This window comes from Physella acuta, unplaced genomic scaffold, assembly GCF_028476545.2.
Source record: "Physella acuta isolate Inbredline_101_S28 unplaced genomic scaffold, ASM2847654v3 ptg000178l, whole genome shotgun sequence".
Taxonomy (NCBI): Eukaryota; Metazoa; Mollusca; class Gastropoda; family Physidae; genus Physella; species Physella acuta.
The window spans coordinates 63,651-85,113 of record NW_026731697.1 but is presented as its reverse complement, the minus strand read 5'-3'; the positions used below and the strand labels follow the sequence as shown (position 1 = coordinate 85,113).

General features: G+C 31.8%; 2 protein-coding genes across 4 annotated transcripts; both read right to left on the bottom strand.

The window, feature by feature from the left end:
* Positions 1–8,053: 8,053 nt before the first annotated feature.
* Positions 8,054–11,684, bottom strand: LOC131936470 (TATA box-binding protein-like 1). The gene is made up of 7 exons (XM_059293484.1): positions 11,600–11,684; positions 10,353–10,771; positions 10,175–10,257; positions 9,918–10,085; positions 9,300–9,394; positions 8,608–8,696; positions 8,054–8,433 (listed from the first exon to the last, which is right to left on the bottom strand). The coding sequence occupies exons 2-7, from the start codon at positions 10,722–10,724 to the stop codon at positions 8,278–8,280; spliced, it is 963 nt and encodes a 320-aa protein (XP_059149467.1). The 5' UTR covers positions 10,725–10,771; positions 11,600–11,684; the 3' UTR covers positions 8,054–8,277.
* A 1,477-nt stretch (positions 11,685–13,161) lies between these two features.
* LOC131936436 (acyl-protein thioesterase 1) lies at positions 13,162–21,462 on the bottom strand. 3 transcript variants are annotated; one of them, XM_059293413.1, is made up of 9 exons: positions 21,405–21,462; positions 21,110–21,213; positions 19,396–19,427; positions 19,197–19,262; positions 18,859–18,906; positions 18,354–18,424; positions 17,891–18,072; positions 15,303–15,467; positions 13,162–14,903 (listed from the first exon to the last, which is right to left on the bottom strand). In XM_059293413.1, exons 2-9 carry the CDS (start codon positions 21,179–21,181, stop codon positions 14,853–14,855), a joined length of 687 nt encoding a protein of 228 aa, XP_059149396.1. In that variant the 5' UTR covers positions 21,182–21,213; positions 21,405–21,462; the 3' UTR covers positions 13,162–14,852. The 3 variants fall into 3 exon arrangements, with proteins under 3 accessions (XP_059149396.1, XP_059149395.1, XP_059149394.1); XM_059293412.1 differs by having other exon boundaries at positions 21,312–21,428; XM_059293411.1 differs by having other exon boundaries at positions 21,110–21,428.
* Position 21,463: the final 1 nt, after the last annotated feature.

Below are 21,463 nucleotides of genomic sequence, written 5' to 3'. Positions count from 1 at the left end.
TGGGCCAAAAACTGCTTTTTTCGAGGTTTTTTTTGGCTTTTCCGGGAAATCCATGAAAGAAATCCGGAATTTTTTTGGCCTATGTTCATCCTCGTAACTTGCTTAACATAATTGCTTTTGGAACTAGTCATCGATATTGCTTCGTTGAGGAGGAGATACGACTTAAAGCTGCGGACACACATCCATCCATCCATCCATTCATTCATACATTCATACATCCAGAAATGACGGGTTAATAAACGCAATTCTCCAGAATGGAAATTGCGCTAAAAATCATGTGCGATCGTGTTATAAATTATGACATAGCAGTAAAAACTAAAGGCGGAAGGGATACAAATTAGGCAGAGTTAAAAATTACCAATAAGTAAATCATCTGATTTTAAAAGAATAGGGCCCCCCCGGACTGCTGCTCCCCCCCCCCCCCCCCCAATCCGCCACAGGTAGACTTGTATTCAGGCCTTTAGTTAGTTGTAAAGTTTACAAGCTTTCATCAGGCATTCAAACCAGCTAGATTAGAATTGTCTTTTTCTTATTTCCATACATACATACAGTTTTAAATTTTTTTTAAAATCAACGTTTTTGTATTTATATTATCACTTTTTTGAGCATATCTTGGTATTGTTTATGTTCTTTTCTGTTTTATACTAGATTTAGAAAATTAGACAACCGGAAGTACTGCTGTTTTAGTCTTTAAAAAAGTAGAACGACCAAAATACGAAAATAGTATAATTACAGTGGCAAACAAAAGCAATCGTTTACTTTTTATTTAGAAATCTAGATCTTTCTACCTTTAGATTAGATTTTTAAGTGCTGATACAATTCAAGGTAAGAATATAAATCGTCTGCTTTATACTTTATAGTTAGAGCTAGTTTAAAGTTTAGGCTAAAAATTAGACATTTGTGACTTGATTGACTGAAACTCTGAAACTGAAGCAGAGAAGTGGAGAGAAGCAGTGGTGAGAGTGAAAATTGAAGAAACTCAGGGTCTCAGTTGTTGTTAGTTGTTAGTTTGTGTGAACTTAAAAAACTTTCAATTTGCTTGAGAGTGGGGGGGGGGGGAAGAGAAGAGAGAAGTGAAGACACAGACGATCTCATGAACTTGTGTTCATTCTAAATCTAAATTCTAATTTATGACGTTAGGCCTGCTGAACTCTGTGTCACAGTGACCCCGCCGACCGTGGGTCGTGGTGGGATTTATCTCACCCACGGGATAGTAAACATAAGCAAGCAATCACGCCAATGACGATGTTTGGAAATTTTATTTAAAAAAAAAGAATAACTCGTCATGTTTTCAATATGAAAAAATAAAATGTAAAAAAGAAACCAGTATTAGTTGTGCTAACCCCGGGTTGGAACTCCGAGCCTCAGGTCTATGAACTACTATCTACAGCTGGCACACTGTTGACTCAACTACACCGGATGTGTTGGAAAAGGAAAAGTAAGCATTTTCAATCACAAGATGGCGATCCAACCTGTGAGACGCATAGTCACTTCGTTACGGGCCACGCTCTGCGAGATGCGTAGTCATTTCGAAAAAAAGTTGCCTCATTGTTAAAAGTAATGTTAAGGCTTTAATAGAATTATATTCATAATATTGTGATATATTTGTGTCAAATATTATAGATAACTGAATAATAAACCAAAATCAACGGCGAAATAGGCCTTTAGGCCAGAAATTAACTTTAAACGGCAGTGTTTGCGAGCAAAATTTGATATTTAAAGCAGCCATCTGTAAAATAGAGTGGCTTCCCCTGAATCTCCCACTTTATCTATATACTACTAAAAGTCAAGTTTGTTTACATGTTTGAATATTTATTTGTTTGCCTGATCGAAAATTGTGATATGTTCGACTCTATCTGGAAAGCTGTAAAATGGTATGCAGGTAGAGAATAATTTTTTAATGCAGACAGACTGTTGATCACAAATTTATTTAAAGACGTTAATTAATTAATTGATTTATTCATATGCAGATTAACCCATTTTTTTAAAAAAGATTTGAAAAGCCACTAGACTCGACGGAAACAGTGACGTCACATGATGTGTTTATTTTTTTACATCGATAATGGCGGCCTATCGAAGAAGATTGTGTTCCCATTCCAATGTTTAACGCGTTCTAAAGCTAATTTTCTGTCGGCTTTAACTTTAACAATACGTCCGTTTGCTGTATTTATTACGTTCCAACACTTATACCAATTTTCAACTGTCTTTTTCATTTAGTTTTACAATAAATTTCTCTAGATCTAAAGATCTGCTGTCGAAGGAAAGTTATGAATCTAGAATCTAGCCTAGGGCCTAGATCTAGATCTAGGTCACTAGACTCAATGTAAATTCTAGATCTAGATTAATGTAAATTCTACATCTAGAATCTATTTCGGGCCTTAATTATTTTATATAAATCTTTGTTTAGCTTCAATGATCATCTAATTCGAGAATACATGGGCTTTTTTTGTTATCTACGTTCTATATCTAGATAAAGTAGGATTACTCACTAGCTTGGAGGCGTGGTCGGCTGCTAACAACAATATGGCGTACGGACCGGACGCATGTCTGCCGATCATTTTTAGGCCATGTTTACCACGAACAAAATGGCGGGTGTTCACATTATTTAAACATTGTATAGGTGGCCAGGGCTAGATATGCCAGAAAAGCATTTTAAAATTTGCTTTGGAGAATGAAGGCTAAATTTTAAAGTCAGTGTCATAAACATTAATAGAACTTTTTTTTTTTTTTACGTTTTCAATTATTTTTTCTTAAGCCCTATATGTGAATGATAAGGTTGACTATCAGGACCTCGCGGGGCACAGGGCAGGTGAAGTAGGGTTCATCTGTTTCTTTGTCCTAAGCAAATTAAGGGATAGTGTGGTCAGAGACATGCTCGGCTGGAATAGTTTTTGTTGTCTGAGACTTGGCGGGACACTGGGCAGGTGAAGTAGAGTTGAGTAGGTCACCTGTGACGTCAGTATATGAAGGGATAGTCCGAAATCGTTGTTTTTGGTGTTTTTAAAAGATAAAAAACATATTTTTGAATGTGGGGTCTGTTTTTGTGACGATAAGTGACACTGCAGTAGCGTAGCGAGGAGGGGAGGCGGGAGGGGAGGGGAGGCGGGGGGGGGGAAGGGGGGGGACATATGTTGGGGCGCTAAAATGGTTTGGAAAAATAAATTGAAAGGTTGAGGGGGGGGGGTTCAAATCGAAAAGTTTGTCCCCGGGCGCCGGGAAGGGTCGCTATGCCTCTGAGTGACAGACGTGATGTTTTTTGATGGATGACCCCCGAAGCCCACAGTTATCCAACGGATGACGGGTATTCTAGTATTTACTAAAAGAATACTTAAACAAGATGGCTGCTAAAGTAAATGAGTTTGGTTGCATCTGATGAAAACATCTCTAGTCTTTATTTATCACTGAACAGTTTTAATACAAACAGCTACATAAATGAAACTTTGAAACATTTTGGTAAATTTAAAACATAAATCGTCCTAAAACTGAAAAAATTACTAAAATTTAAGAAGTCACCTTATTTCACATTACTAGTCTCGGCCGATTCTATGTACCTAAAACGCTAGATTGCCCTAAATAGTAATTAGCCTACTAACTAGTTATTAGTAGGCTAGCGGCTAGGCTAATTAATGTTATAGGCCTACACTATTTGTTTTAGTAAATCTGTAGTAAAAGTAAATAAATAATGAAATACAATTCAAATTCTTGATGAGATGATTTTGACACATTTTTATAGTTTTGTACTTCACTTGGTTTGGCAAATCAACCACCAGTCCAGTTACTCAGTCTCAATAGTAGTTCATCATCATCATAATTATTCCTTTTAGTTCCTTGTTGAACTGCTAAAGTTTTCCAGTCTTCGCTGTCTCCTGCCACTCTTTTCTGCTGTTCCCTACACCTACACTTCAAACAGAGGCGTAATGACCCATTCTGACACTCCGGCACCCCCACTTTATGCACAGATATTTATTTTGAGGGAAATTGTCATATTAGCTTATTTTATTCGCCTTATGCTCACCTCCAGTTGAGCGTATTCAAAAAAAACTTAACTGAAACACAAATGATAGGAAAACATCCTATATTTTATTTTTTATGAATTTTGTTTTGATTTTGATAATTTTGTCTAAACTAGAGAAGAATTCAAATATAATTTAGATCAATATAATAAATATGCCTTATTTAACTGTTTGTTTTACACTTGAAAATTATGTTAGTGTTAAGATTTTATAGTGCTCAAGCTAGGCTGTGACATAAGAAGTAAAGATTCCTCTTTAGACCTGGCTATCCATTGTGCAGATGACAGAGTTCATGTCTCTTGACCTCATCATATGAAGGGTGTGGTCTGCTCAGATGCCTTTAATTTCCCAAAAATAGGTCAATTACTCTTCAAGCTGGGTTGACTCTGGGATGTATTACTACAGTCACAAGTCTGAACTGAGATCTGAAATAGAGATCTTTAGGCTAGCAGACTAAAGCTCTACCATTTGACCATGTTGTCTCTAGGCCTTGGCGTATGCTGATATCAAACAGTATAAATTCACATATACCCATCGACCATATAGGGATTTTTCTCCTGCTGACAAGAAAATGTGAGCCAGCGATCACATTGGTGACAATGTTTAGAATTAGTCTAAATGATCCATAAAACAAAAACTGTCTTGCAACTGGAGGTGAACGCCAAGTGGTGAATACATTGCGCTAAAATTTAGTTTTATCTGTAAATGTTGGTGGTGCCTAAAATAATTTCTTTTATAATGTAAAAAAAATTAATGTAGAAAGCAGTTTAACTAGTCACTTAGGAAAGCAAAGCATTAGTCTTTTTTCTTAACTTTGTGTATAATCTAGAAATGCAGCTCAAATGACCTTTTTATTTTTTCTTTCTAGCGTGTTCGGTGCCCCCTTAGGGTCGACACCTGTGGTGGCCACCTCATTTGCTCTCCCCTGGTTTCCTATTCCTTCCTCCTGATAATACCCTTTCTGCCTCCTCCATCTTGCTAAGTCACCATGTCATAGTAGTAGTTACTTAACTATAAATAATTACTACAATTAGTAAAATCATAAATACAAATTTTGAATAAATAATTTAAAAAAAATAGGAATTGAAAATTTTCTGTGTGCATTGTATAACTAGGCTTGATCTAGGGTCTAGAAAAGTCTACACTGTGAGCTAAGTTAAAACAGAAAATTTCCTCTTTTCAAAATGTATTTACTAGTTAAGTCTATGACTCAGTGGCGTAGCGAGGTCGAGTGTCACCCGGTGCGGCACTTAATGGTGTCACCCCCCCCCCCCCCCCCAGAGGCAAACTTTCAAATTTTCGATTTGCACCCCCCCTCGAGTTTTTCTCTATATATTTTGCTATTTTTTGCCTTGGTGTCACCCCCCTAAATGGTGTCACACGGTGCGGTCCGCACCCCCCGCCCCCCCTCGCTACGCCCCTGCTATGACTACTAGTCCAGGGTATTCTAGACATTAGTTTTGTCCTGGCCCACCACACATTTGTGTTATTTCACAGACACAGTTGTTGAATAAACCTTATGTTTTAATATATTTTTTCTATGTCTAGTAATTTATTTTAAAGAATGTGAGGTTGTGTATTTAACATAGTTTATAATTAAGAATCTATATATGGCAAATTAAAAATTCCATGAGGCCAGTTGTTATTTCTGTAAATATAAACTATGTAATGCCTAGGTTAACTTTTATTTTTAATATTAATTTCAGATAGTTGCTTGAACATGGGAGACAGGTACAATATCCACAGTCAGCTTGAACATTTGCAGTCCAAATATATCGGCACTGGCCATGCAGACACAACTAAATGGGAGTGGTTGACAAACCAGCACAGGGATACACTGGCCTCTTATCTTGGACATTTTGACATGCTCAATCATCTTAGTCTTGTTGAAAATGAATCCAGAGCACGTGTACGTTTCAATATCATGGAGAAAATGCTCCAGCCTTGTGGACCTCCCCCAAAGCGACCAGAGGATTAAATGTTGATGTATACTACATTGTCATTAGTTGTATTAAAAATAAATTCCATTTGTTAACATTAGTCTGGCTTGATGAATTCAACTTTCAAATAAATACAGATAATTTTTGTGTGTGACGGTAATTTGAATTTACCACACATCTGCAATATAAGTTACATTTTTAGAAAAAATTTCCCTTTTAGACCTAACCATCCATAGGGCAATGAAGTAGAGCTCATGTTCCTTATCCTCAGCATTAGAAGGGATGGTGTGGTCAGCATTTTGCCTAGCTGCCTTTACTTTCCCTGAACCAGGTCCCATCCATGACATCCTTGGTGTAAATCAGAATGCCCTGTCTGCACTGTGAATAACTATTGGTTAAAATATCTTCAATACTTTGAAAAAAAGACAAATTTAATTCCAAAAACAAATGAACAAACACTTCCACACTAAATATTGGTACATACAAAACAACTCGATTTTTCCATATAAAAAGGAGCATTTTAATTTAATCAGCTTTGAACACAAAATACATAATTAAAAATACTCAATTACTATCTAATTTCTTTATTAATTCATCAAATGAAGTGGCATGAACCCTTGCACATATCAAGAGGTCTTATTTTAGAAATGTGTTCTGATAATTTGTGCATTAATGGTATTTGTCATATATAAACCCCATGTATTAAGAAAATATGGACACAAAAAATAATTTCACAACACATTGTTATCCATTTGCAAAGTTATGTAATCTAAAGATGTTTAAAATGTTACCTGGTATTTAAAACTGAAGTAATCAAATGTATCTCAATTCTTAAGTTAAATATCAAAATGTTTATCAATACCAACCAGCAGCTTTATAATAATCATTAGTTTCATGAACTGATCATTTTTACACTAGCATCTAATTATGTAAGCAGCAGTTTTCAACTCTGGAAAGAATACTGCTATCACTCAACAACTGTAATATAAAACTTGAAAAATAGAAATGTTAACACATTTGTTCTCTTTATTTCCCCTGGACAACTATCCTTGAGGAATTTCAGATACTCTTTACATTTTCAGAACTCTTGCCCAATCCATTTACTTACTGTCCTTATTTTTACTTGTCTCAAATTAATAAACAAAATGATAAAAATGTTTGCATCAATGATTAACAACCAGCATTTTACTGAAAGAGCATTCATGTGGATATAGTGACCTTCATGGTTAATATCTTGATATAAAAAAAGATATCCAAGAAGAATATTGTTGTTTTCTAATTTCAATACTTTACCAAACAGAATTTACTTACACACATGGAAGAACTTATTGAAACAAAAATAAATAAGTGTTAAAAAAATTGCCCTTTAATAGATAACACATAACAATTAATATTTTAGAAACTATTTAAGCTAACAGCTCAACCCAGCATATAAAAAATAACGTACACGAGGAAGTTTTTAAAAACAATTTTTAAAACTTGCGTTAACATATTAAACTTCCTTTCATAAAAAAGCAGTAAAAAATAAACAAAAAAAAAAGGACGCCATTTATCTTTTTACAATGATAAACTGAAGTGAAATGCAACCACTAACAGGTTGCAAAAGCACCTGAAAATGAGTAGATACAAAAAAATGTACACTGTTGTAAGGACTCATAAGAAATTGCCTTACACATTTTTAAGTAGCATGTACAGAAAATAAATAGTTATTGCTATACCAGCTATAAATTATTCCTCTTTGAACTATTATAGCACACATGGCAATAGCTTGTTTTAGTATCCTCTATGTACAATTGATAAACATTAAAATGAGTGGTTATTTAACTATAATTATGTGTAAGGTATTTTGTCAGATATAAATATCCTTACATTTTAAACTGTTTTATATTTTTTTCATTATACTACATAATCTATAAACTGATTCATTAAATATATAAGACCTATGCTAGAATAATTTCAACTTTGTCTAAGAATTTTGTGTAAAAGTTTTATATTGAGTTAAATAAAAGTCTAAAGTATTAAAGTTAACCTGAAATTTTTTGCATATGTAAAACTTTATTAGTCTACTCTTTAACTTTCAAAGATTAGGTTGAGTTTTTTTTGTTTCATTTACCATTTCATTAAAATTATGCAGATATGAAGCTTTTTTCTACTATCAGCATTACTGTTCTTAATTGATGAAATGTAAACTAGCCTTTCTTATTCAATAATGAAACATTCATAAGGATGCAATTATATCTGATGTGGAAAGTGGAGAATTTTTACATCACATTGTATTAGCGAAACAGCATATCCATGACATACACCCATACAGTTGTTCCTCATTAATCTTGGCTCACATCACTTTCAAAATCATCATCTAAGAGATCATCAGATTCATCATCAAAATCATCATCCATCTCATCATCTTCAACATCAAGCATGGGATGGCTAATAAAAGTTCCTCCTTTTCTGATATACTTTCTCTCTTGCAGAAGTACCTGCAAATAATTTTAAATGACCATTTACAATTTTTTTTAAAGCACTACCATTTAAATAAAATGTATACGCAATTTCATTTCCAAAGTTAATAATTAATTACTTAAGAATTAATGACAGTTTAGTTTTTATTTTGCCGTTGTACAATAATTTCAGTTGAAAGAAAAAAGTAAAACCTTTTTGTCAATTCGCCTTTCCATTCTATACTGGCAGACTATGGGATATATATGCTCTATGGCAAGCTGAATATTCAAAACACATGGTGCTGAAAATAAACATCAAATATCAGCTAAAGTAGAGACATTTTTCTTTTTCCAAAAAACCCCATTTAAAATAATAATATATAGATGAAAGAATGCACTTGTATATATGTATGTAATATGCAAACTTTTGCTAGAAGAGACAATGGACTCAAACGAGAAATCTCAAAATTATTTGAAAGGTCTGTTAAATATTTTAAAAATCAAGTACAATGCTATTTGTAAATACAAATTACTATGAGTTTTTCAAGCAGTGGGGTTTCAAAATATCAAACACAGAAATCCAGTAGAGCCAATCAATGTTTGTCTTACAAAAGTCAAAAACTTTAGGTTATAACTTAGGCTTGATGAAAATACATAGTAATGTAGCCTTAAACTAAAAAAATATTCTAGTTCTTTGGATTTGCAACTTCAATAACACTGATTCTAAAAATATTACTGAATAATTTTCAAGGTTTTTTTTTGCTTTGATTGCCAAATCTAAAAAACATGATTTTTATCCATGTCAACAATAATGATGAAAGGATTCTCTTCAACTAGGTCATGTCCTTATCAAGAAACCATAAATCAAATTTACCTAACTGGTTGACAAATGAATATATCCCTACCTGTGACTGTAATACTGCCTGTAGAAAAAATCTTTAATGTGGCCTTAGGATCTTTGATTCTGTAAGTGACACCAGGGTGCAGTTCAGGCTCATAACTACACATAAAAAAAGGAAAATATATTTTTGTTATGGTATAAAATTATAATGGACACAACAAAGAAGGAATAAAGTAAATTATTAGGATATTGCTTTAGAAAAGTGGAATTGAACAAAGCATTTGAATACTGCTTTCATTTAGGCCCACAAAATACAACAGAGTACCAAACCCAAATACATTTAATCACAGCTTGGAGAGTCCAGCTGTCTATAACAATAACAGTATGGGAGGGAAGATGCAGCACTATATATATATATATATATATATATATATATAGCAAGTGGACTATATAACACAAAGAAAATAAAAACATGAGATGAACAAGAGGATGAATTAGGTAAAAATCAGTTTAACAAAAAACATTAACAGAAAAAAAAAGAATTACATACAGCTAACAGGCAACACAATAAATGAAAATATTAATGAAAATAATTTTTAGGTTCAAACTAAAAATAATTTCAAACAGATTAAAAGACTAAAGTTATTTATTTACAGTAAACATTGTGATAAAATATACTGACCTAGCATTTTCTCTGTTTGCTTCAGAAAACTGATTGAGTTTAATACCAAATGGTAAACTACACGTGCCCAAAACATTCACTACTCGATAGCTTGAAAACCTGATATTAAACCCAAGCTTTTGAAGCCGCCGGGCTATTCTCCTAGCTGCGAGCTTTGCTTCATCTTCACTGTGAAAAAAATGTATAACTGTAATATGGCTAGCAGTTATGGCTTTATTGAAACAAATTAGTTTCATAAAATAAAATGAATACAATACCTTGTAGATCCCGTACAAGTAATTTTTCCAGATGACCAAATAGTTGCTGTTGTGTTCGGACGTCGCAATTTCATATTTAGCATCTTAAAAATATCAGCATTGATTATTATGTTAAAAATTATTAGTAAAGAACAATTTTTATAAATTAAAAGGTATAAACAATTAAAAAATGTCTTACCCCATTCTCTCGCTTATACTCCACATGTGCTCCTTCCATGGCTATTTTCTTTAAATTCAGATGACACCTGGTGCTGAATGTACACACGACATTGTTTATTATAATATCAATAACCGGAGCGTCATCTTGAGCTTCTTCCACAGCAGTAGCTGCACTGTATGCTCCAATATCAACTGAATCACCACCATCTGATGTTATATGACAATTGTTATTCACGAGTCCATCACTCTCAGCATTCCCTTTAGCTTGAAATTCAGCAGCACCATGTCCTTCAAGACAATCTCCATGATTGAGAATCCCAGTAGAAGATGAGCCAAGTTGTTGCCCATGAATACCACTACTTAAAAGAGCTGGGTTTGATACCACAGACATTTTGAATATGTATGACTAGATAACTTTCTTAAACTAACATAATTGACCTGAAATATAAAAAAATGTGCAGGAATAAGATTTTATTTTAAAGCAACTTAATTTTTTCATTATCAACTACTAGATCTAGATCTATAGTCTCTAGCTAGATCTAGATCAATCTAATTATTCTAAAAGGCCTACTTACAATACTAGTTTAAAGTTTAAACTACAGGTTTTAATAGTTAGATCTATATAGATCTAGTTAAGTAAGTTTGTACACACTACACACTATTACAACAAATTGGTATTTTTTATTGTTTTGGTGGTAGTATTATCGACTATCATTTTAAGTTTGCCAATAGTCAATAGCTTATTAGCGGCAAGTGAGAAGTTAGAGTACTAAGACTAAACACTAAACTTATACTAAACTAACAGTTTAACTAACTTCAACAAGTAAGCAACTTGATCTATTCTATGCCTAAGCATTCTAACTAATCCAAACTCAACTCTGATGCTAGGCTTCATTTTTAAATATAGAAAATCTACATTTTTTTTATCTTTAAAACACAAAGTAAGTGAGAGAAATCTAAACATTTTCAAAAAGGGCAAAGTGATATCTAGATCTAGAAGAAGATCAATTATGAGTATTATTTCATTGAGAATTAATTTGAACAAAAAGTAAATTGGTAGATTCTAATCTAGATCTAGATTCTAGAACCGTTGTTCACCGTAACATCATTCATTCAATGCCCACAGCGGCAGTGAGATGAGCACTGTGGGTCAGCAGCCAGCTCTTCTAATCTGTTCAGGGATTGTTTTAGGACGATTTTGATGCAAGAATATTTAATTAAAAAGTGTACTTTAACAATTCATTCAATTTACACTAGATTTATCACCTGAGACAAAATGAGGGACAATTAAAACAGCAGATTAATATTTTACTCCATCACCATCGACGACAATACCGACTCAGAAGTCGCCATTTTAAAATAACTACAAAGGGAGGTAACTTAGAGCAGTGTTTTAGCATTTTTTTATTCTAATTTTGATGACGACATAGATTTAGTGAAAAAAAAAAGGAAAACGTTTAAGTCTATAAGACATAAGAGCTTACATATAGATCTACGCCCTTTAATTTTTGATTACTATTCATAATGATTGACAGATTGAGATAGGTCTAGATCTAGTTGAAAAATAGTGAAGTAAATAGTCTATGAAGTCCCAATGTTTTAAGAAATTTATTTTTACCATACAAAGTGAAAGCAAGCCTTCTTATATTAACTAGTCAAAAAAATGTTAACTTTAAAATCTTTTTTCATTGTGATCTTGAGGGTTGCAAAGGATATTGTCAGTGATGTGATAATTTTCTGTGTCAAATATTTTCTTTAACAGTTTGACAAATGTGAACTTCTCACCTAATTTCCTACACACATTTTTGAAAATAAAAATCCTGGGACTGGTTATAAAACAAAAAATCCAATTAAACACAACACAGAATTTCCTATTCAATTTAGTCTTTGTAAGAAGAACAAAAAAAAAAAAAAAACCAAAAAAATAACAACCTCTGTCACAGATTTATGTGGTTTGTTTTTCCTCCTAAAATTCTTAGTGGTAAAAAATAAACTTGTATTTAGGTAGCAACTTTTGCAGAAAGAGTCTTAAGAAAGACATAGAAGCAATCCAAGCAGATGGACCAATGTAGAATCAGAAAATACAATACGCTTACATGTTTCTTTCTTTATTTTGTAGGCTTACTTTGCCTTTTTAGCTAATGTCTTCTAACATTAGTTAAGATTTCCAAACCCAAAAAATCACTTTATATGTAAATTTTTTTTATTGAAGGTCAGTGGACAGCTGAACTAATATTCAAAACCCTGAATATGCTTATACAAAATATTAACCCCTTTCTAACACAGTGAAAGTACTATTTTAGAAGAATAAAACACCTTTTTAATATTGTTATCATAGATGTTTTTAAGAAAACTGACATAAAAGTAAAATGATAATTACTGAAAATTAATTTTCATATTTTAGTTACCTATATAAATAGGCGGGGACAGAGTGGTCTAGCGGTAGAGAGCTGGACTGCTAACCCCTAAGTCTTGAGTTCGAATCCGGGTTCAAGTCAGTAGACCGTCCCTGAGCCCACCCAACTCTGATGGGTACCTAACTCACGTTGGGGAAAGTAAAGGCAGCTGGGCATAGTGCTGACCACACTATCTCTTCATATGCCGAGGTCACAGAAACAAGTGAACTCTACTTCACCTGCCCCATAGACCGTCAGGTTTGAAAGGGAAACTTTACTTTTATATAAATAGATACAATTTTGTTTATAGTGCTGTAGGATTAAATGAACCATGAATAAAATCATAAATTGTAACCCCCGCATCTAAGCTTTGGTATCTTTCAAACACAAAAGTAACATAAATCTAAAATCAACAACCAAATGTTTGACCAGGTCTTTAAAAAATAAAATTTTAATATTTGTTTACAATGTTGAATAGTGGATAATAAATGTGCTTCATTTTACCTATTGTTGAAGCATGCATATTAAATGTTTAACACCTTGTTGCATTCCTAATACCTAAAGTAGAGTTGTTTATAACTTTTATGAAAGTAATTAGTCAACATAGGAGATTACAAAATATAATGGCAAAACGAAATACAGACACAAAGTATACTTAGTTCTCTAATAACAATATCAAGGCTTGAAAATGTTCATAGATATTTATTTTGGAATCCAAATGATTAAAACAAATAGAACACATTGTAATGACTTTGTTCTTATTCAATAAAAATACAAATGTGCTGAACATTCATTTTAAAAATAATAGACTTGCTGTAGTAATTATAAGTATCAAGCTAGTGGGTATTAAGCTTTTGTAGTATACTAAAAATACTTTCTCTAGTGTGATTAGATATACAACCATAAGTAAGGAAGGAAAAAGCAAATAAGTTTATGTTGTGAAACTTATCATTATGAACATAACTAATTTGCTAAGTAGTTTGTATCACATCGAATAACATTTTACAATCTTTTTAAAGCCTAGTTAATTAAAAAAGTGTTATGAAATATAAAGAAAACTTGTCCAGCACCCTTAATTACTGATAAAGTATTAGAAAATGTCCCCACAAAAATGGTTAGTTTCCATTCTGATTTTAGTAAAACATTTTGGGGTCGAAAGCACAAGTTGTGTTGAAATTCAATATTCATCAGTCAAATCCACACAAACCTGATTCTTTTGTAATGCATAGACATCATCTTAATATTAATCACATACAATTCAAGTAAATAATCAACTTTTAAAATAAAATAAAGCCCTAAACAATTAATGCAGTGGAAGTAACAAATTTAAAATAGTAAGTGGACATACATTTTTAAAAAATAAAGTATAAACTTTCAACCGAAGAACATTAAATCTCTTTGGTAAATAACACAAGGTCATTTACTGATCATTACTTTCCTGCATTATGAATAGCAATCTGAAAAAAACTTATCTTAAGACAAAAATAGTATTTTAATGTGAAAAGCATCTAACTTTTAACATGTTAAAGGGATGTTGAAAAAAAAAAACCCAAAGAAAGAAAAGGATTTCTTGAACAGTACAAAAAAAAAAAACAACCAGTAAGGTCATTGGGTTGAGATTAAATCATGGTCATGTGTTCAACATAACCATCACCAAAGCATTCATTTTGACATCAGTAGAGAGATACAATATTCAAAAAGCAACTTGACAACCTTGTTTCTTCTAAATGGTCAACAATCAAATGGGGAAAAATAGAGTTCACAACAAAATGCAAGTCATTATTTATGTTTTCTACATAAAGTATAGCCTATTCACTTCTAAAAACAAAAAACTAATGTAAAAACGATATGACTTGCATATAGGCTTTAGTTTGTTAAATTCATAATATTATACTTGTATTGAACCAAGTTAAAAATATTCTTTGTCTTAATGCCCAAACGTTACAATTACATGCAACTTTCATAAGCAAGTATTCTTCCATTTTTCTAGATACAAAGACTCCTGTTAAATACACATACATGAATGGTAGACTGTAGGATAGCTAAAAACAAAAATAAATCATGTTATCCCATTCCTAACTATGACAACATTGGAAATATAGCAAACAACTTTACAACAATGTTCAAGATTCTTTCAATACTTCTTGAATGAAAGCCTTGACATCACTCATTTCCTGTAAGTAAAGAAAATAGGGAAAACAAAGTTAACCATATTGATTTATACAAGATAAATGTGATTTGTTCTACCTAGTCACAGTGCTTTTGATGCTACTAATAATGCAGGAACTCAAAGTCCCCGCCTTACCTATAACTGTACTTCCACAAGATAAGAGTAATATTAATTTAAAATTTTTGTTTATAGATGTTTTTATATCTAAGTTAATCATCATCTTTTCCCATTCATGCCCAGACACACCAGGTAGTGAATTTTTACAAAAGACAAAAAAGTGTAATTTAGGCATAACTGTAATTTCATAACCTGGGTGTCAAAATTGTAAAGCTACAGGCAAAGATCATACAAGTAGGCAGCCCTGTTAATCCATATTAACAAGAAATGAAATGGTTACACGTACCCGTGGACTAGAACTGTGTCCCATGTTACTGTAGGACTTGAACTGTGCATTTGGGTTGAATGTTTTTATTATTTCATGAGTTGCCTGTCCCCACCTAAATGAAACAATGGGATCCGATGTACCATGACACTGTAACACTGGAACATTAACATTGTATTTCGTATTCTGAAAAGAACAATATGTAGAATATGGTAAGATTTAATACAATATTTTAACTAATTGATAAACAATAAGTTAAAACACTAAAAAACATAATAATATAAAGGTTATAAAAATACTTTTCAAGCTGAAACGTCATAAAAATGCAAAGTATAAATATTCCTAAGATTTTATTTTATATGTGACTTTTGTTTACAAGTTTAATACTGCTGAATTATATTTAAAAAAAAAAAAGTGATATCATACTCGAATTTAAAATAACTGATTATTTAAAAGATTATACGATCGACTCACTGAACTGAAAGTTTGGTGAGCTAATACAACTTTAACTTTGAGGCTGTCTTAAAAAGTTGTAAATGCCCAAAATTTATAGAAAACATTACATTGACGAAAAAAACAACAACAAAAAAACAAAAGTTGGTCATAACATAAACTATGACCTATAAATTTAAAATAGTGAAAAGAAGAAAAAATAGTTTGAGGCCAAATTAGCTACTACAGCTCTTAACTTTAAAGGGAGGTGCTGCATATATATTTTTTTAATTTGCAGGGCAATGTTAAGTGTTTTACATTTCAAACATAACAGGAACCTTAATGTACAACACAAAAAGAGAAGAAAACAAAAACTAAAGCAAAATCTGTTTCATTAAATCTCATAAAAACTGCACCATTTTCAAAACTATAATACTTAAAATTTCAATGTGGTCACTAATCTGGACATTTTTTTATGAACAATAAGAGATTGGAAAACAATTCTTTAAAGAAAATTGTTAACGAAAGTAAAGTTTTAATTTACACAATATAAATTGTGACCCTCATAGACAGTTTGCACATCTTAGTTTTTTTACAGTAAACTATACAGCGTTTTAAATATTGAAGACATTGATAAAAATTGTTTAGGAATTATCCTTATTCAATTATAGTTTACTTTAAACCAGTTTCCAACCTTTTTTTGGGGTGATCGAAACTATTTAAAGCAAGAATGAGAACTTCTAAACTTACATCTTAATAAAAAGTATACTGGTTTGCTAATTTTATGTGACAATTAAAATCATTTTAATTAGATACAAATTCAAAAACACTCTACTGATATATGCAAATGAGTTGCTTAAAGTTCAAAACACCTTATTATGTACAGCTCTAGCTCAAAACAGCAGTACAGCGACTGGGTTGAATTATAGTGGAGGGTCTCAATTATGTAAATATACAATGTGCTTTTATTCAGAAATAAAAATGTAAAAAACATTTAAATGTTGAAAACAAGGAAAACAATGAAAAAGTAGATATATTAGTCAGAAACTATATATAATTATGTTTTTGCCTAGAGTATTAAAAAAAAGGTTAAAAATGAAAAACTGTTGATATTTCATATAATCTGTTGCCTAAGTTAAGAACTAAACTTACACAAGCTGAGCTTTACTTGTGTTTTTGGTACACAATAATGCCTGCTTTATCCGAATATTGCAATCAGCTAATGAAAATAAGGAATCACAGGAAACAAGCCAAACAGCTGCCTTGTTTATAATTATATAAAGCCTTTGAAAAAACAATTTGCTATTTTTTAAAATACACTAACAGTAAATTTTAAAAAGTATAGCTTTCTAATGATACAAAATGGATAGCAAAGTGTGACAGATATCTTTTGAAAGGTAGATTTTCTCACACTAATAAACAATTTTGAGATATTTTTGAAAATATTAAAAAGGTCAAAATTGTGAAGGTTGCTTTTTGCTCAACGCACCTCCCCTTATCAATACTACAGCAAATCAAATGGAACTAAATAAAACTTGGTAGCTCAAGATAAATTATCATAAGCTAACCTGTTTTTTACAACATGAACATTTCATCTTCCCACATTTCTTCACCTATTGTAAAAAGGTTTCACAAAAACCTACAGTGTCAACAGGTAATATACATTTTAAAGGACGCTGTCAAGCTTTAGAAAAATATAAAACAAGGTTTCAGTTGCTCTTGAAAAAAATTACCATAGGTTACTTAAAAAAAAAATTCGCTTTACCCGTCAGTACTAAATAGTAGATCTATATGTTCTTAAAGCCCTACAAAGTTTATTCAAATGCAGAAATAATAACAAAAATATTTTCTATAAGTTTAAAAAAATGATATTCTGCTATTCTAATCTGTCTTTTTTAAAAATATTAGATTCGTCCAAATGATTTACAGTTGGCTAGATGAACTATCAGAAAAAGAAATAATATCTTTGCAAAGTCAAAACTGTTTGAGGATGGTTATGTTTACTGCAGTACTTATTAACCAATTTCTATAAGAGGAAAACTATTTAATTACTGTAGCATGGTTTTTAAATTTTAAGTGAATGTATGAAATATGGTTGCTTCACTGAATCAGCATAAGAAACCCGTGTCTTGTTAAAATAGTTTTAAAAAGGTTTAATAGAAATTCACTTCACTTACACTGTCATTAGTAAAATACTTGTTCATGGGCATCCAAGTACTGAGGGCCACAACTCCGCCAATTTTAACATCTGTTCCAAAAGCTGTGTATAGTGCCACTGCACCCCCCTGAGAGAACCCCCCAATAAGTATTTTTTCAGGAGGTATGCCTTCACTAATTTCTTTAGCTATTAACTGCTGCACTAAAAAAAAAAAAGCATTTAACAGGATGAACAACATATATCAGAATAAAAATATTAAAAACAAACAGGAAAAAATATTTATGTTTTACTCGTGCAATGCTATATGACCCTGAGAGAAAAAAACAAACAAATAATCTCCTTCTGCCGTATGTTTATTGTTTACGTTGATCCCAGCTCATACATGCTATTGTCAAATGGCTATTAGGCAACACACCATATTTTAGTAGCATCTATCCGAACACTTAAATTAAAATTCATATCATGTAAAATAATAAACTCACATTCTTTTGAAGAATCTTTGATACCTTGTTCATCCTCTGGACTATTTTGGTCTAAGCCTCGTATATCAAACCTTGTAAAAAGTTTAAATTTAATGAAATCCTCAAAAATAATAGAAATACATATATTTTTGAGCAAAAAGTTTAAATTTAACATTCATTTCAATACATTTTTTAAAAATATCTTGAGTAATAGTGCACAGGTAAAACATTATTTAAAATAAGAGTTAGAACTGATAAGTAAACAAGGATTATCTGTAATTTTCAGCTTTCAGTAGCAGGCTTGTAATTCTCAATGAGAACTTAGTGAAATGTGTTTTATGCTGTGTCAGAATTTTTATATTGTGCATCTTTACATTGTAATTTCTATTTAAATACTCTTTTTAGGGCTACTGGACCTACCTTAATTATAATCAACGAGAACAGTTTAAATGCCAGCTGTTACAAGTCAAAAAAAAAAAAAAACAACCTATACATAAGGTTAAATTCTAAATAATGATTTACTTACCAAGAAGGCATAACCATTCCGGCATTGAGTGATACAGGTTTGAGGGGGCTGAAAATATTTTGAAGTTTAGGTTTTATGAATAAAAAAAAAAAGAAGCTAAAATGGTATATTCATGTTTTTTTTAAAAAATTCATGTTTTTAAGCATGAACACGGATTCCACATTTCCGTTTCAGCCTATTTTTTTTTAGTTACAACTGTATGATAGCTATTTAAAGTGATTTCATACCAGTTCTAAATAATTGAGATATGCAATGTTTCCCATAGATCATGTGGTATCAAAAAATGTATTTAATTTACATTAGAAACTAGCTTAGTGGCACTATTGCCTACTACTTACGCATGGGGGCATATACATCTTATGTTTTTGAAATTGAATTCTCTAAAATTTTCACTCCAACCATGGCTGTAAAAAATATTAGTAAATTAATAAATTCATGATCAATGGAAAAACTTAGGAAAAAAAATCATCATTAAATTACTAAACTGGGCTTTGATGAAAACTTAAAATAGTGAGTAGTTATTAAAGACCAACATACCCAGTATCACCAAGCCCATGAAGAAAGATTAACTGAAAAAAAGTAATAAAATTTGAGCAATAATAACTTTGAATACAATTATTGTTAAATTGACTAGCATACTATAGATATGGACAACAAAATGCTTGATTTTAAATACAATATTTCATCGCAAACTATTTTTGATATTTTCATAAAAATGCCTACATGTAGGCGTACGACTAACTACTACACTAGGACTTGAGTATTAGATGTTGCCTACTAGCTTAGCAATTAGACTCACTATTATAGATATGCTAACATTTTAGATCCTACTATATGGCAGCAAATGCTGGGAAGTAAAAACTGCCACCAGCAGAAAACTGGGTTCACTCCAAACTAAGTGCCTGTGAATCATGAAGGATAAAAGGCTCCCACTAGCTTAACACCATCTAAAATGATAATTTACTTATAGAAATGGAAAGCATTTCTGAAATATTGAAAAAAGAAGATGTAGCTGAATGGGGCACATTTTAGGAATTAATCCAGATGACATCACAGAAATGTCGCTTAACTGGATGCCTCAAGGAATAGAAAAACAGGAAAGGCCAAGAGAGGTGGAGGCGCACAGCAGAAAAGCAACTGACAATGGCAGGGCAATCTTAAGAAAATTGAGACTGGCAAAAGTGGAAAGAGCTTTCTGTGGCTGTCCCATATTTCTTGGGCACAAAAGGGAAAAGATGATAAATATTTTTATCGTATTAAAATGGATTTCCTAAAAAAGAGAGGCTAGTGACTAGATCTAATAGTTTTAAGCTAGATCTAATAACTTAAATCTAGCTAACTACTACGGTAATCTCACAATATAGCATCAGAAATTAACCGGTAATGTTTGTTGAGTTTTGTTAACATTCGTTACTGTAAACCATAGTTTAATTGACCGTTGAAATGAAAATAAAGTCAAGTGCATTAAAATTCATTAAATTAGTGTTTAAACTTAATTTAAACTTTAATTGACAGAAAATTAGCAACAATTAGGCCTAGTAGATCTAAATATTATTAATAAAGACTTGTGTAGTAATGATTATTTTTTAAGAAACACAGAAAAAATTCTTCTAGATCTAGAAAAATAAGACGATTAGATTTACTAAAGTTAAAAGTAGTAAGAAGAAATAGAACAATGTTTAGTAGCAGCAATAATTAGCATATACACTTAAAATAATTAGAAATACAAAATAATTAGCAACACAGTAGGCCTATTTAAATTGCAGCTAAAATCAATCTATCCACATTTTTAAACATTGTGTATTAAAAATAATATGGCGCCAAATAAGTGAGGTTTACAGTATTTTCGGAACAGCGGGACAGACTATGCCATGGTTTTACTGTTTTTTACTGCTGCACCATTCGGGAATAATAACAGGCGCTATAAGCCTATATCATGAATTTTACCGCTAACTACTACAGTACGAGATATCTGCTAGTGAAGTGTTTAATGTACTATCTATTAGATTTCTAGTATCTAGATCTAGTCTAGATTCTAGACCTAGATCTTCTAGTGGAAGTGTTAGAGCTGCTAGACCTAGATCTAGGTTGAGGATTTTGGTCAATTTGTTTTGAGCTCAAGACTGTTTCTTGGTTCTTACCATAACTCTAGATCTATTCTATATCTAAATACTAGTATTATGACTATTATTATAAAGCATTGCTCGTTTTTTTATACCGAAACTCATCTGAATGGTATGAAAACACTAACCGATGCAGATGCTTTGTCTTTGGGTTGCACTTTAGCTGGTGGATTCATGTCGTGAGAAGAGGAGGCGCCCATAAACCGCTTCTTGTTCTCGAGAAGTAAAACGCCTGCAATGACAACTAATAATAGAAATAGAAAAAAATAAGCAGAAGATGGCCTTAAATTATAGATAGTCTCTGTATTTTTGTGTTTCATCTATTCGTACGTAACACGTTCAAAAAATGTTGATTTCTAAAGTTGTTCATTTGGAATTTAATTTTAACAAGAGGTAATGTGAGCATAATCGATTTTCACAGACCAAATTTCTCGCGTTTACAATGGTCTCGCGAGAAGTAAATATTGATTCCAGGCCTACTT

Excerpts from the sequence above, each read along its gene's own strand:
- LOC131936470 (XM_059293484.1), bottom strand. The coding sequence starts at position 10,724 with ATGTCTGTGGTATCAAACCCAGCTCTTTTAAGTAGTGGTATTCATGGG. Across the intron at positions 10,258-10,352 it reads AGTATAAGCGAGAGAATGGG|ATGCTAAATATGAAATTGCG; the intron begins GTAAGACATTTT and ends GATATTTTTAAG. Across the intron at positions 8,697-9,299 it reads AGGCAGTATTACAGTCACAG|CACCATGTGTTTTGAATATT; the intron begins GTAGGGATATAT and ends GTTTATTTTCAG.
- LOC131936436 (XM_059293411.1), bottom strand. The coding sequence starts at position 21,301 with ATGAAACACAAAAATACAGAGACTATCTATAATTTAAGGCCATCTTCT. Across the intron at positions 19,428-21,109 it reads AAGACAAAGCATCTGCATCG|TTAATCTTTCTTCATGGGCT; the intron begins GTTAGTGTTTTC and ends ACTTTTTTTCAG. Across the intron at positions 18,425-18,858 it reads GGAATGGTTATGCCTTCTTG|GTTTGATATACGAGGCTTAG; the intron begins GTAAGTAAATCA and ends ACTTTTTACAAG.